This window comes from Emydura macquarii, unplaced genomic scaffold (genome assembly GCF_026122565.2).
Source record: "Emydura macquarii macquarii isolate MOO-44397 ecotype Brisbane River unplaced genomic scaffold, CSIRO-AGI_Emac_v2 contig_691, whole genome shotgun sequence".
Classification (NCBI taxonomy): Eukaryota; Metazoa; Chordata; order Testudines; family Chelidae; genus Emydura; species Emydura macquarii.
The window spans coordinates 2587349-2601456 of NW_027130828.1; the positions used below are offsets into that span (position 1 = coordinate 2587349).

Here is a 14108-nt window from a genome sequence, read left to right on the forward strand (position 1 = left end):
CGATGCGCAAGAGCAATGACAAGCTGCATATGAATTTTGTATTCATTAGTGATGGTTGATCAAAATGTCTGTCCCTGCCCTAGGGCTCAGGTGTGGAAGTCTGCAGGCTAATCCCACCATCTGACAGTCAGAGGTTTAATGACTCCAGGGGAAGGTGACCACTTGCTGGGAAGTTTCTTGGCTGAACTCAGACAGCAGACAATAGAGATCAAGCAAGACTATCAGAATTAAGCTGAAAAGCCTGCCTGAGATACTTGAACTCCTTTTGGCATCATACATAGACCTTAAGTATACAAAACAAAACAAAAATCTGACCTCCTGCAAAAAAAGAAGTGCTTAGAATTTGTGCTCTTACGTACCTGTTTATTTCGTTACACAGTGACAATAGATTAGGCTGTTAGTGAACATGTCTTTGCTGCCTCTTATGTGTTGGTACAGATTTGATATTTCCCTTATGTGAGTACATTACTCAGTCTCTTCACAGACAGGTATCAGATTTTAGTGCAGATAAAACTTTTTATCATGCTGTTTCCTATTTTTAAACTAAAATTATTTAAACATGTTAACTTAATTCCTGTTTGACATATTAGACGGGTACTGTTCTTTTCTTAACTCCTTGCATGGACTGACAAAGAATTGATTTCCATTATGGAATTTATGAAAAACTGGACATACAAAGTTAATTTTAAATGTATCCTACTACTTTGCAACTGGATATGCTCTTAAATGACTGGGATTACTGGAAAGGAGGTTTTAAAATATGCTCTTTGCATATATCAAAGCACAATTTCTGAACAGAAGTCAGATGATAAAACTGCCTACGGGTGATTTCCTTCTGAGTTACCACTGATCCCCAAAACATGTCTTTGTTCTGTATACTGACTGACTATCACCAGATACAGGAATCTTGCCTAAGTTTATCCATTCTTTAGTTTAAATTGGATCCTACTGCATGGCAAAGGAAACAATTTACTTATCTTTTCAGAGGTAACACTTAAAGTTTGTACACAATAACATAGACGAGCTATTCACAAACTGTGCTGAATGTTAGAGAACATTTTACAACATATAGGATAGATGTAGGACAGGACATCACTTATTTATTGATGCATTCTCAGGAACCGATGTTTCAGTCTAACTTTTTAGTTTGTATGTTTCCTGTAACTGTGGAACAGGGAAAATGTACTGAGAAATATTTCACATAGTGCAATGCCTAAGTGCTGCCCCTGCAGTGCAAATCTTGAATGCACAGTGTAATCTCTGTCTGAGCAAAGAACATTGAACTGGAATAAAGTCATAGCGGAATTTAGACTAGGCTGAGAGAGGAGATGCCCTTCACGTGAATGAAGACTTAAAAGGTTTATGAAGCATTTTAGTAAACTTAAGAGGAAAAGTTTACAAGAGGGCCTAGGATTATTTTCTTCTTTTAAAATAAAATGTTGACCTTTCTGCACCCTCATCCTTCATCATTTTTGGTGGTAGTGGGAGGAGTAAGTCTCTAAAGCCCAGACCCAGGGGGAGTACCTTTCATTGGCCCCTTCCGTGGAGTTGCAGTCATCGTGGTGCAGCGCAGAGAGGAGTATCAGCCCTTCCCCCAAGCTAGTGCCTGGGTTTTTGTTGTTGTTCCTCCTGCGTTGGGAAGTCTATCCTACTGCCACAAGCCTGCTGACAGCTTGTGTCTCTCTAGCCTTTCCCTCTAGCAGAGGTGGGGTTTTAATAGGCCTGGAATAGCCTTTGATTGGGCTCAGATGCCTCTAATTGACCTGAGGTAACCTTCTCCTGGCTGGCAGGAAAAAGGGCCTTTCACATCCAGTGCTGACAAACTGGCCTTCAAGTCCCCTCTTGTAGGCGTGGAGCTGCAGTGTTTGCCAGGTCCTATCCACCACACCAGCCAGACCACCTCCCCTGCTGCTTGCTGGGAGCTGCCCGCTGGCAGCTGCTGCTAGGTTAACAAACTCTGTCAGGTCTTTACTGTGGTAGAATTATCAAGCTCTTTTATTGCTGAACAAGTCCACTTCATTCTGAGAATCTGTTCCCTAGAAAATCTGAATTCTGATATTCATCACAAGTGATGGATTAAATGTGTTCTTATGTTAACTCACAGTTACAGTGAGTATAGAGGCAGTCAGAAACCCCACAGATCAAGATGAGGTTTGTAATTTAAAATTCCATACCACTGGAACAATGCATTGTACTACGCTTTGTGTAAGAAATGAAATATAGGAACCAGTGTTACCGAATAGTATCTTAGAATCATATACGTTTTTGTCTTGGCAGGTAATTTGGCATAAATTGTTAATGTAAATCCAGGTTAGTGGGGAAGACATTATTTTACTAAAAAAGATAAACTGCTGATTAATTCAGTATAGAACTCAATTACAAATTGAAAGTGTCTCTGCGGGACTCCAGTACCCTAAAGACAGCAGATGTTGAATTGATACTCCAGCATATTTCACACTGGTATGAAATATTAACATGGTTTATTACACTTGTGTGGTGTACAATATCAGAAAGGGGGGAGGTAGTGATGAGTGTGGGCTTGCAAGCATATGTACCAATGAAACATGAAAATACTATAATTACAGAGAAGAGTAAGGACTTTATGAGAGATGTATTTTTATTGAAGAAAATAGCTCCGTAGAAAATGATAAGTTTAAAATAGTATAAATATTTACATTTTGTTTACAAGTGATATATATAATATACAAGATAATATAAAAACACAATCTTTTTTAAATGTACAAAAGCAAAGTCTTTATTTAGGCTTAAACTGCTATGTTCACAGCACTGGTAGCCTCAATGGCCTGCTCAGACCCAGTTTAGGTAATTAGTTACTTTTATTCCGTATTTGCACTGTAGTTTCAATAGGATATGTCATTCCTCATTTCTCTAGTGTACTGTTCCTTTTAAATAGATCACCCCAGAAGTGGTTACACTTTGGTGGTGGATGAAGTGACTTGTGTGTTAATATACCACCACGATGAAAGCGGCATAATTTCCATAGTAGATACTGTAGAATTTGGATCCGAGAGATTTCCAAGTGAGCCTCTCCAAACTGGAAGGCAGTATCCCTTTTTAAAGGTGATTGGATAGCAGAACATGAATTGGTGTGTTGAGGTGGTGACATGATATGGGCAGTAGTTAGCTGCATCAGCCAGCAGCAATGACTGTGTTCATCTTCTTAAGTAGAGAGATAAGTATTAGTGTTTGCTAGGACTACACTGAAACACAGCAACATGTGTTGTAATTTTTAGGGTTACTTGTTTTTTGTTTTATAACAAGATTAGCCTACTTTAAAAGCTTGCAGAAGAACTAGGATCTAGGAAAGTGTGTGTCAGTTAATTTTATATAATAACAAATGTATTACTCCAAATACACCATGTGACCCAAAGAGTTCCACTAGGTAGTAATTTTCCAAGGAATACAAGTCTAATTACCACTTTTTGAGCGTCTTATACATTCAAAGCTTTGATCAAAAATTGAGAGATTTCCACAGTATATATATAAGATACACAGACTTGTATGAAGGGGTCTCCGTATAACTGGTAATGCTTCAGAATTTGGAGTTCTTCAGTTTTGTTCCAAATTAGTCTCTGCAAGCAGGATTGGAAAATAAAGCAGTAGTTGCATTAGTTTGATCTAAGATAGCCTGTACTGCTTAACTGAAAAATGTTAGGATTCTTCTTTTAATCTGGTCACTCACCATTATTATCCCGTCAGCAGGAGTGTTCGGAACATCTTAGACTTTAAAAAGTGTATCTGCTACAGCTAAGTAAAACCATTTGTTTGTGCTTCAGAAAACCCTTACCTAAGAAAAACACATGCCTTCAAGTACCATGAAGTTCCAGAATTCTGGATGTGAGAAATTCAGCTCTGATGGGGAGCTCCATTTTTATCTCTGTGCGGGTGGGCATAGCAGTTCTGGGAATTATTTTGTGGGCTGCTAGAGGAAATTTTTGGATCCATGGTTAATCTTAATCCAGTGGTAGAGAACACCCCCATCTTTGAATTATATGATGACAGAGTTACAGTAGTAGTTGGGTTCCTATATATATTCACATGTCCTAGTTTCTTGATCATCTCTTCTAGCATTACCCTAACTTCCTTCAGTCTTTTTTCTGTACACTCTGGAAAACTAACGGCTGTTTCTGGCACTTGTCTGCCCCATTTATGCACCATTTTGAATACAAAAGCAGAAAATATGTTAAATCTTTGTTTCTCACTGTGTGAACAAACTAATCTTGCAATGACAGATCTCATGGTAGTCTTCACTGACCACCTTTTCTTCTCTGCTTTCCCTTTTTTACTGCATGTCTTTGTAATTATTTCAACTGCTCTTCGAACAGTAACTTTCACTTTAATGTGCTTTAGCTTTAAATCAATCTGCGGATTTGAGTGCAGTATCTTTTCACATCAAATACACAGTGATTCTCTTTAAAGAAATTCCACTTCCCCTCTGTGCTCTGTTGTCATTCCTCCCCTCCCTTTCTTCGTGGTGTTAGTCTAATCGTGACAAACGCAGCTGTTTACTATGTGCCTGTTCTTTCCTTTAGAGTTGATAGTGGTGTGTTCCATGATATCTGTATATCGCATCACTTTACTGTCCATCACTCTTACTCCCCTTGACATCCTAGTGTTGTCACAGAATTAACATCCCCTTTGCCTTCTGCTTTTTCTTTTGTTCATTTCTTAGCTGCTGCTTAACCTTCTAGAGTCTGGTTTCCAGAAGTCCTCTAGATTTGATGAGGCCACTTTGAACATCGCCCCTTTGAACCTTTTATTCTCTTCAGTGTTTCTTACTGTGATCAGTGGCGTGCTAATATGAGCTTGTTTTTTAAGGTGTTCAACAATCCCCATTCCCACATGCTCCAGATGTGCTTACTCAGCAATATCCCCATCTTGCAATATTCAAACTACAAGATTTCTCTCCACTCTGTGCCCCTAACAGCTCCTTCATGACCCTTTAGAGCATGTACAAAAGATGGTGGGGAAAGACAAGGTAACAAAACATGATGTAAAGGCAATGTCGATAACTCCCCACAGTCAGCACCAGGTGCAGTTCAATTAAACTTAACAATTCCCAAGTGGTCACTCACGAACACTCACTTCACCCAAACAAAGTGAGATGAAAACAAAGCAGTCTCTTTTGATTCTGACATCCAGTATGATAACTTCATAAAACCCTTTTTTTTTGTAAAGCATTCATCTGCCTATGACATTCATCACCTAAATTCGATTGTATGGGAACTCCATGATTAGGGCTTTCAAACAGTCTGAAGATTAAGATTGTACACCCCAGCACCTCCCCCCTCAGTTCAAGTTAATAATGTAACCTTTCAATCCTCTTTAAAAACAAAAAAACCCAAAACACTTTGCGGCAGAGTTGTTGTCTTGGTTCCACTGTCTCCTTGGACTTTCCCAAAAGATTTTAGTGTTGCTTCTATTCACATATCGATCTCCAACACAGTTTTTCCCGGCAGACAGGCATATCCACACTTTCACATATAGCAGTTTGCTGATTACTCTTCTAAAGTCTAATTATCCTTTTGTAGGTGCTTATGTCCTTCAAGAAGTATCGTTTTCCTAACTCCCAGGCCTTCTTTATAGATTTTTACTACGTCTCTGTCCTTCTTGGGCTCCCAATACCTCTTCCTCATTCCTCAGATTCTTACTTAAAGTAGTTTGTATGTTTCAGTACAGTAAGGACATGGAACTAAACTTGTTAGAGCATTTTATTTATTTACCAAATATCAAAATAGGATATTGCTGGTTAACTACTAGACCTTCATTCATTCCACTTTGGTGATAATCTAAATAACTAATTTACAGAGGGGTTTGGTTTGTGTTTTTTTTAATCTATAAATCTGTTTTTTGGGGGGGAAGGGGGAGAAGAGGTCTCCTGTATAAATAGCTTGTTAAGTTCCCAAAACGTCAGAGACAAAATATTTTCTAAACAGCTGCAACTGTTCTATGTGTTTTGAGACATTAATAGGCATAAATATAATAATTCTTCCTAAAAGCTTTTAGCAAAAAATAGAATTAATTGGATGTAGACATAACCAACAGCCTCCATAGAAAAGTCTTCTAAATTTTTACTCAGGTGGTATTCAAAATCTGAAAATCATTTAAGTGTGAAGAGAAATTCAATTCAAGCTATATACAAGAATAATGTGGAAAAGTTCCTTATCAGTGCTATTTGGGACTTGCTCCATCGCAGATGTAGAGAGGTAATCTATCAGTTTTTGAGTGTCTACAAAATGCAACTCTCCAGATAGCAGGTTTAAAGTAAAGATTTAATACAGTCTCCATCTACTATGATGTTGCAGTGACAGTTTAAAACTCATTCTCTAAATCTCAGCAGACTTTATAGCTAGCAGTGGGCCAATATAAAGTTTAATGGCATTACAACACATAAATCATCTTTTAAAGATGCTACTAGTAGCTCCAATATTAAATGCAGACAATCGTCTACGTTATAAATAATTTATCAAACACCATTTCAGATTAGCCTTCCATGCTGAGTTATTTATTTTAGCCTTTACTGTGGTATTCCTAAGGCACGTTTTGAAAGACCCATTACTGGTCAGTTTAATGAACTTGGGGGTCTGTTTGTTCCCTTCAAGCACTGGGGTACAGCTGTGGTGACCATTACACGGCTGATCTGGACCTCTTTGTGCCTTTTACAAGTGCTAGCCATTTGTCATGTAGTGGTAAATGGAGTTGCACATTGGAGTCCTGGGACACATTGTGTGATGTAGTGATGGAGACAAACAGATAGCTCTATAAAGTGCTGCTTGTCACAGCTGACTTGTGTTACAGTACATCACTCTTACTGTAATCTCATTTAAGGAGCAGTGTAGACCCGGGAGAATGATATTCCCAGTTACCTTGGTCTTTCCAGCCATAAAGCAGGAAGTGCTCCTTTTATATACTCTGAACTTTTAGGGTTTTTTAAGATTAATTATTACAGTGACTCATTCATGCCACTGTAGTTAAGACTGTGTCAGCACTTTATTATAACCCCCTATTTTCTGACCATAAAAATCTCACTTCTTTGTAGAACTTTGTATGCAGGGTCCCTACCCAGGAACAGTTTTTCTTAAGCCGGTTTTTACAAGGCCGTTTGGTCATCTTTTTAAATTATGAAAGTGGGAGAAAAATATTTGTCACATTTGGGTGCTGTTTAATTAAACATCTTAGATCTAATTAAATAGGCTGAACTATTTCAAATTATGGTCCTGTAGTGTTTAATATTCTGAGAGGATCTTAATTATATCAGACATCTACCAAACAGAGACTGTTTTGGTCTATCCGTTACATTGGGTTTAAGACTATTTTGCTAACAGAGTACAGATGGTGCATTTTAAAAGCAAAAAATGTCAAACTGCTTATTTACCCAAGAGATTGAGGTGACGCTGAAAGAAGATTTAAAATTGAGCAGTTTTTTTGTGTTCAAATTGACAAAAGTCTTGAACAACTAAAGCAGATACATTTGTCTTTATCCTCTATTCCTTCAGTTTACATTTACTTTAAGTTTAAAATTTGTACAAAGGGATTAATTTAAAATAGCAGTAAACTTCAGGGTAACCAAAAAAGTGTCATTTTATTTGGTTTACTATGTTCATTTCCAAAGACAGTAGTAAAATGTTCTTGTCATGCTGGGAATGTAATTAATGAAATTTTTCTTTTACCAAGTGAAAAAAACCTCATTTACTACCACAAAATAGTGAAGTGATGTGCAGAAATTTTTTTATATGGCTTGGCTGTTTTGTTCCCTGGGGTGAATCTGCACAAACTGCAGTTGAATATATTTTAAAAGGTTTCATCTGATAAAATGGGAATGAAGTAAGAAACCGCACTATTTCTGGGGCTGAGTGCAGACCTCTTGGTCAATGTCATAATTAAACTGTGAGCATATGAACACTGCTAATAACAAGCTCTCGTATAGAGGGTCACTGGAGAATGTAAAGTATGCGCTGGGTACAGACATGATTGTGGCTGAGCTACTTTTGGGATCCTCTTCAGCTGCACTTGAATCCTGGTGCTTGTGCAGCTGCTGCTTGAATCTGAAAACATTCTCGTCCTCGAATACATACCCTCTGGATCATTATTTCCCGGACAGGCTTTAAACAAAGTGAGCAGAGCTGCAGTTACCAAAAGTGGCTTTGAAAGCTAATTTGCCAGTGCATTCTCGATTTCTAATGACGGTGAGACACATACTCAAACTGCTACATGAAATATTAAGAGCTTGGATAAAACAGATAACTTTTGAGATTCAAAGTTCAGTCGCTCCATTGTGCCTTGGTTGTACAACGTTTAATTCAGCCTCGCCCTAGTGCTGGACTAAACACCACCTTGGTGAGTTAAGAATAAAACTTTGACTTGGAATTTCCCATGTGTGTATTAGACTTAAAGTAACGGGTTTCAGTATTGTTTCATTAAGTTTAAGTCAATTAACATGTTTGTTCAAATCACAGAATAATCACATTTTATTTTTTAAAAAGATGTTCCTTGATCTTATGCATTGGAAGTAAATTATAAAGGTGAGGGTTAGAACCGTGTGTAATTTGGATGTGTAATTTATAGCAACTTCAGAAGGTGAGATTTAAATACCGAAGGGCAAGAGTCCAATTGAAGTTAATCCTAGCACTTCAGTAAAAGTTCTGATGGAGTAGGGACTGGGTACTAAGTAATGTTCTCCCCTGGATGAGTATTAACTCACATTAACGTAACTTGGTCATTGAGAAAATACTTTGTCTTCTGTTTCCTTAAGGTTTGATGTATTGCTTCAGGAGATTAAATTATTTGTGTTTAATATCTAAAAATCATGTTCTCTCTCATTTCATCATGAGTGGGTAAACAATGGCATTTTAATACCTGTGTGTTTTTCTTTTTTTAAAATACACATGGGTTGGCTACATCAGTGTACCAAGTAGTGTTGAATTTACTTTATAATTTGTATTGGGCAAGAAACCTATCGGTTACCAGTGGTCAGATACGTTTCTGCTACCCAGGTGACACTTGCAAACTGATCTCCTCTCCCCAGAAGTTACTTCTGAGAACGAGGGGGGAGTGAACAATTTCCAAGTGTCTGCCCCCAAAAAAATAACAAGCGAGACAAGCCAGGCTCCAGGTATTTTTAAACAAAAAGCGAGGTTCCAAATTTCTCATCCAGCCAGTGTCTGGACTGGCTCAATCTCTCCTGTTACCGTTTAAAGAGATTAGAGGGGACCAGTCCTGGAATGGAAGGAAGTAAATAAATAAAATTTCAGGCCAGCAAATCAAATTAAAAAAATAGTTGTTGTCCCAGCTCTAATCCTAGTCAGCCCAAATCAGGGAACATTTTTTAGCAGTGGCTACACCGATGGTCTCTAATTTGAGTCATTTTGCCTATTAACCAGAGGCCACTGTCAGTCTTTGCTTAGTACCTGAATTTTTTGATAGTTCTTTTTGATCTCTCTGAATTTAAGACCAACCAGTTGCTCTGTTGTTGCCCAGAGTTGTGATTTATGGACTTGACATTTATACGTGGCTTTTCTTAAATAAATGAGGTAGTAGGACATCTGCTTGTGGTCTTACGGTGTGTGCGTGGGTGGGGAGCATTTAGTCCAGTCTGAGCGAGGACTACTCCAGAACAGTGGGTCCTACAGTGTGATGTGAAGAGCTGGCTCTTGTTAAATGTGATCTTACAGAGAGGGACATTAGATCTAGCTTTTCCTTATTCTAACCATTATATTTTAAAGCAATTGCTGTAGTTGCTACAGGGATTTTTTGTGATCACGAATGGCAGGGGAGGTGGGCCCTGCAATCACAAATGGCAGGGAAGATGCACCGTGAGACACATCTGTTAAGTTTCAGCATGGGACTGTATCTTTTCCCACTGTGAGCCTGTTCCAGCTCCTGCTGGATGTATGTGAAACGTGGATGAACCACTCTACCCGTAATGTACCATGTCACCTCAATAAAACGTTAATGCCGTGTGTTCACTTACAGTGTGAAATCGCAGATTCTCATCGGTCTCACGATCCTTAATGGTTTCCAGCGTTGTTTGCAGCATCCCTGGATCTGGTCAGGGATCATCAGTCAAGCGTTCGGTTTCATTTCAAATGTAATTCTTTCCCTTGCTGAGACTGCAGAGGGAGCTAATGTAGCTATATAAGCTTCCCCTTTCTGCTACTGAGATGCTACACTTATTGGGAGTCTTTTCAGGACATAGCGTACGTATATCACAGAATACATATTTTGAGGCCACTTATATAAAAGTTACTGAATGAAGGGTTTTGTTGTAGTGTATACAATTAAACAGAACTTATTGTAATGTGTGCTCTCTAAGGGAGAGTTTTGTTGCTTAGAACACTGGGCAAGCATTTGTTGGTGCATTAAACTTAGTGCAGTCTCTGTGAAAGGTAATGTAGATAATTTCCATTAAGTACTGAACAATTCAAATGATAAGTTATGTAAACCAGGTGTCTGTACAGTGTGCATTTCAAGAACATAACCAAACTCTTTGAGCATTAGAAATCCAATGCAAAGGGGGTATTTCATATAGTGATTTGTAAACTTGTGTAGGACTAAAAAGTAGTGCATAATTTTAGCCATAATTGGAATTTCCTTTAGATTGAGGGTTCCCCCCCAGTTGGAACAGAAGTGGTTTTTGTCCTTTCCTAGAAAATCCAAGTCTAGCGATGAGTAGAATTTTGTTGCTTCATTAACTCTGAACTAGTTAATGAAACTGCACAGTAGAATATCTGTACTTCAGACAAAGGTATAAATGTATTGCACATTCATTTCATATTAGTAGTTCTAGTCCATTTAAAATACAGTTTTGTAGTTGTTTACAGACCACATCATTACTTATCTGGAATTGAACAATTATGATATTTCTAAACATGCACACTTCTCTCCTTGGATTTATATAAACGTCGCCGTACGCCCATTCCTGCTATAAATTTTATATTCTCAAATTGTGTTTTTCAATGACTTAGTTAAAATACCAAGTAGAAGTCAATTGAAGTATGTAGATTACTAAAAGTTACAGTAAGTAAGTTGCTTTTAATACTCTCCTTCCCTGCACTGGAATATGAAAGCATTAGCCAGCTATGATGCAGTGCCGATCCAAGACCCCCTGTAATGCAGCTGTTCGGATGAGCAGAATAAATGTTGCGATCCAAGTTGGCTATGTTACAAAACATACAAGTAATTTTAGTACTAGTGAGGATGATTAAATAGTCTCTACTCAGGGAAGTCTTGTAACTGAACTAGTACGGATCTTCAATGTGTAGGCGTTTAAGATGGCACTACAGAGTGACTCGCATTGTGGATGGCTGTACATGTATGTATTTAAGGTTTGGAAGATACTAAATCATAATGAACATCAGTTTCTCCCCTTCATAGTTTAAGGTTTTTTGTTTCTTAAATTTCTTCACCCTGACAGTTTCGTTACAATCTGTCTGAGACGTGTAAGCAGTGATGTAGCTTATGAACAGAAAGTTGTCCCTCTGGGTAGTGCTAACCATTGTTCAGATCCACAGGACTATTACAAAGAGCGTGTCTGTTTCCACCTTTACCCTTCTAAGACAACTTAGGGCACGTACAGAAATGTACCTCTCCACCTGCTAGCATTGTCTCAGTTAATGGAGCACGTGAGTCTGCTGAATCGCCACACTTTGATAACTTCTAGAAAGTAGTCCCTTAATTTGATAACTCATTGCTTCTTTGGTACATTAGGTGATTAGTTTCCCTTCTACTGAAATGAAATGACAATTCAAGAACTTTTCTAACTACACTGTGCTGCACAATCCCCACAGTTACAGGAAGCTGTGAACAATAAGCTTTTTTTTCTTTTCCAGGAAGAGGACGCCAAGCAGCTTGTGAGAGATGCCATTGCAGCTGGCATATTTAATGATCTGGGCTCCGGCAGTAACATAGATCTCTGTGTTATAAGCAAAAACAAATTGGATTTTCTCCGTCCTTATGACGTGGCCAACAAAAAAGGTGAAAGGTTAGTATTTCTGAAGCTGCCTATTGTCCACTCTTTGCTAACGTTCCATACTTTCAGGCATACCCTTCCAAACGTATTTTGATATTGCTTTCTCAGTTTTTAACAACATTAGCTCATGCCCGCAGGCAGAGCAAGGGCTCACCTGTGTTTGGAGAACAGACTGCATGTGGTTGCTGATTTTAAACACAATCTCTGGATTGCTGGCATTTCCTTTAAAACATAGAAACTACCTAGCAGTTTTTCCTATAATCATTGTAGGAGCTGTCAATTATTTTACGGTTAACTTTGGCCCAACCAAAAATCTTCAGTCTAAAGTGGAATGCAAATAATCAGAATGAATTGAGGGCAACAAATGTTGCAGGGTGTCAGCACTGCATCCTTTCCCATGGAACATCCCTCTTGACCTTTTCACCACCTAGAACTTGCTATTTGTTCTCCAGCTCTCTAGGTTGGCAGACCACATCAAAAGACAGATCCCGGCTCAGCCTGCCTCTCACTTTGTGTAAAACTAGTTTGAGACAAATCTACAAATGTTACCAAAAAAACATTATGCTGCTGCTCTTCTCTTTTCAAACACAAAGCTGCTGCATTCTGAATTCTCTGAACTCAAATGTCCAACTAAGTAATTAGTTAATACAGTCATCCACCCTATGTGAGTGTGATTCTGCAGTGCATAGGTTTCATGATTGACCTCGTAGAAGCGACAGACCCGTTTGGGAATACTACAAAGCAGCTAGGTGGTGAAATTCCAAAGTCAGCAAACCCGTGTGTGCAGTTAGGTAGGTAAGAGACAAGCTGAAAGTTTAACTGCTAAACATGCAGGAGTCACCCCAGCACACTGCATTGCCTAATCAGTGAGTCACGGCCCCTGCAGCAGGCGAAGGATTTTGCAATGTAGATATTTACACAAGGTGTAATGTGGTTGTGCAATCTTATAGCTCACTAAGAATGGAAATAAAAACTCCCTTTTCTTTAAAGCAGCCGGCACAGTGCCACCAGGCCTAACTTATTCATGGCAGTTCTTGCATAGTAGGAAATTGCACAGCTCTTGTCTGTTAGATTTTACTCCATGTGTATGGTGTATGACATTTTATAAATTCCCTCTGAGCTGGAATGTCTTCATTTAAGTTCAGTGCAGGAGAGAATTCTGTAATTGTGGAGTAGTTCAAATGACTTTGAATTCCAGGGTGTCATTCTATTGTGTGGGGCTCCTAGGCGAAAATCAAATGGGGTGTGAGTAACATGCAGTCATTGACAGAGTCTTTCAGGGGGTATGTCTTCCCTGCCACAGCAGCAGGGATCACCGCAGCAGGTCTTGTGGCGCTCTCCAGTCGACACCATTAATCCACCTCCCCGAAAGGAATAAGGCAGCGTTGACAGGAAGGCGTTGCCCAGCGCCGTGTAGGTGCTGCACTATGTGAATGGAAGTACACTGATGGGAGATATAACGTAGCTTGTGTATCTCCCATTGATGCCCGTGTAGACCAAGCCTGAGTGTTGTTAGACTGCATCTTTGTCTTTCTAAATTGAAACTAACATTTGTGTTGAGCACCATGTAGCAGTGGGTTTTGCTAGTGACTAGGGAAGTCAAATGGATCTGTTCAGGGACAGCACTAAGGACACCTTCAACTATGTACTCATCTGAATTACACTAGTGCATTTACTTCTAACATTATGCTCTGAAGATGACTTGCTTCGGGCTTGTCTCCATTTAAGTTGTAAAGTGTTTCCTATAACTTCACTATTCATCTCTGTTCCTTTCAGTTGATTAAGATCCAGAATTAAGGTGAACATCAAAGAAGCTGTATTTAAAAATGTCCTGGCTGGATTCAACCAAAGGCAAATTCTGCTGTCTAACTTTCATTTATTATTTCTTAAACAGGACTGGTAAGTACAGGTGTGAAAAAGGAACGACAGCTGTTCTTTCAGAAAATGTGGCTCTCCTGGACATTGAAGTGGTGGATGAAACAGTACAAACAATGGACACTTCCTGAAGTGTTACACTGAACGCAAGTGACACGGAATTACTACAGATTAGCCATGTTCTGGTCCTGCATGAAAAACCTCAGAACTTATATCAAATAAATGGGTTCTGACCAATTTGCTG

The 14108-nt window shown here is 38.8% G+C and overlaps 1 protein-coding gene across 1 annotated transcript in view; it reads left to right on the top strand.

The window, feature by feature from the left end:
* Positions 1-14101, top strand: part of PSMB7 (proteasome 20S subunit beta 7) — a 42224-nt gene extending 28123 nt beyond the window's left edge. Inside the window, exons 7-8 of the mRNA XM_067541715.1 lie at positions 11850-12001; positions 13884-14101. Of these exons, the coding sequence (XP_067397816.1) occupies positions 11850-12001; positions 13884-13995 (264 nt within the window). The 3' untranslated portion in view covers positions 13996-14101. The remainder of the gene's footprint in view (positions 1-11849; positions 12002-13883) is intronic.
* Positions 14102-14108: the final 7 nt, after the last annotated feature.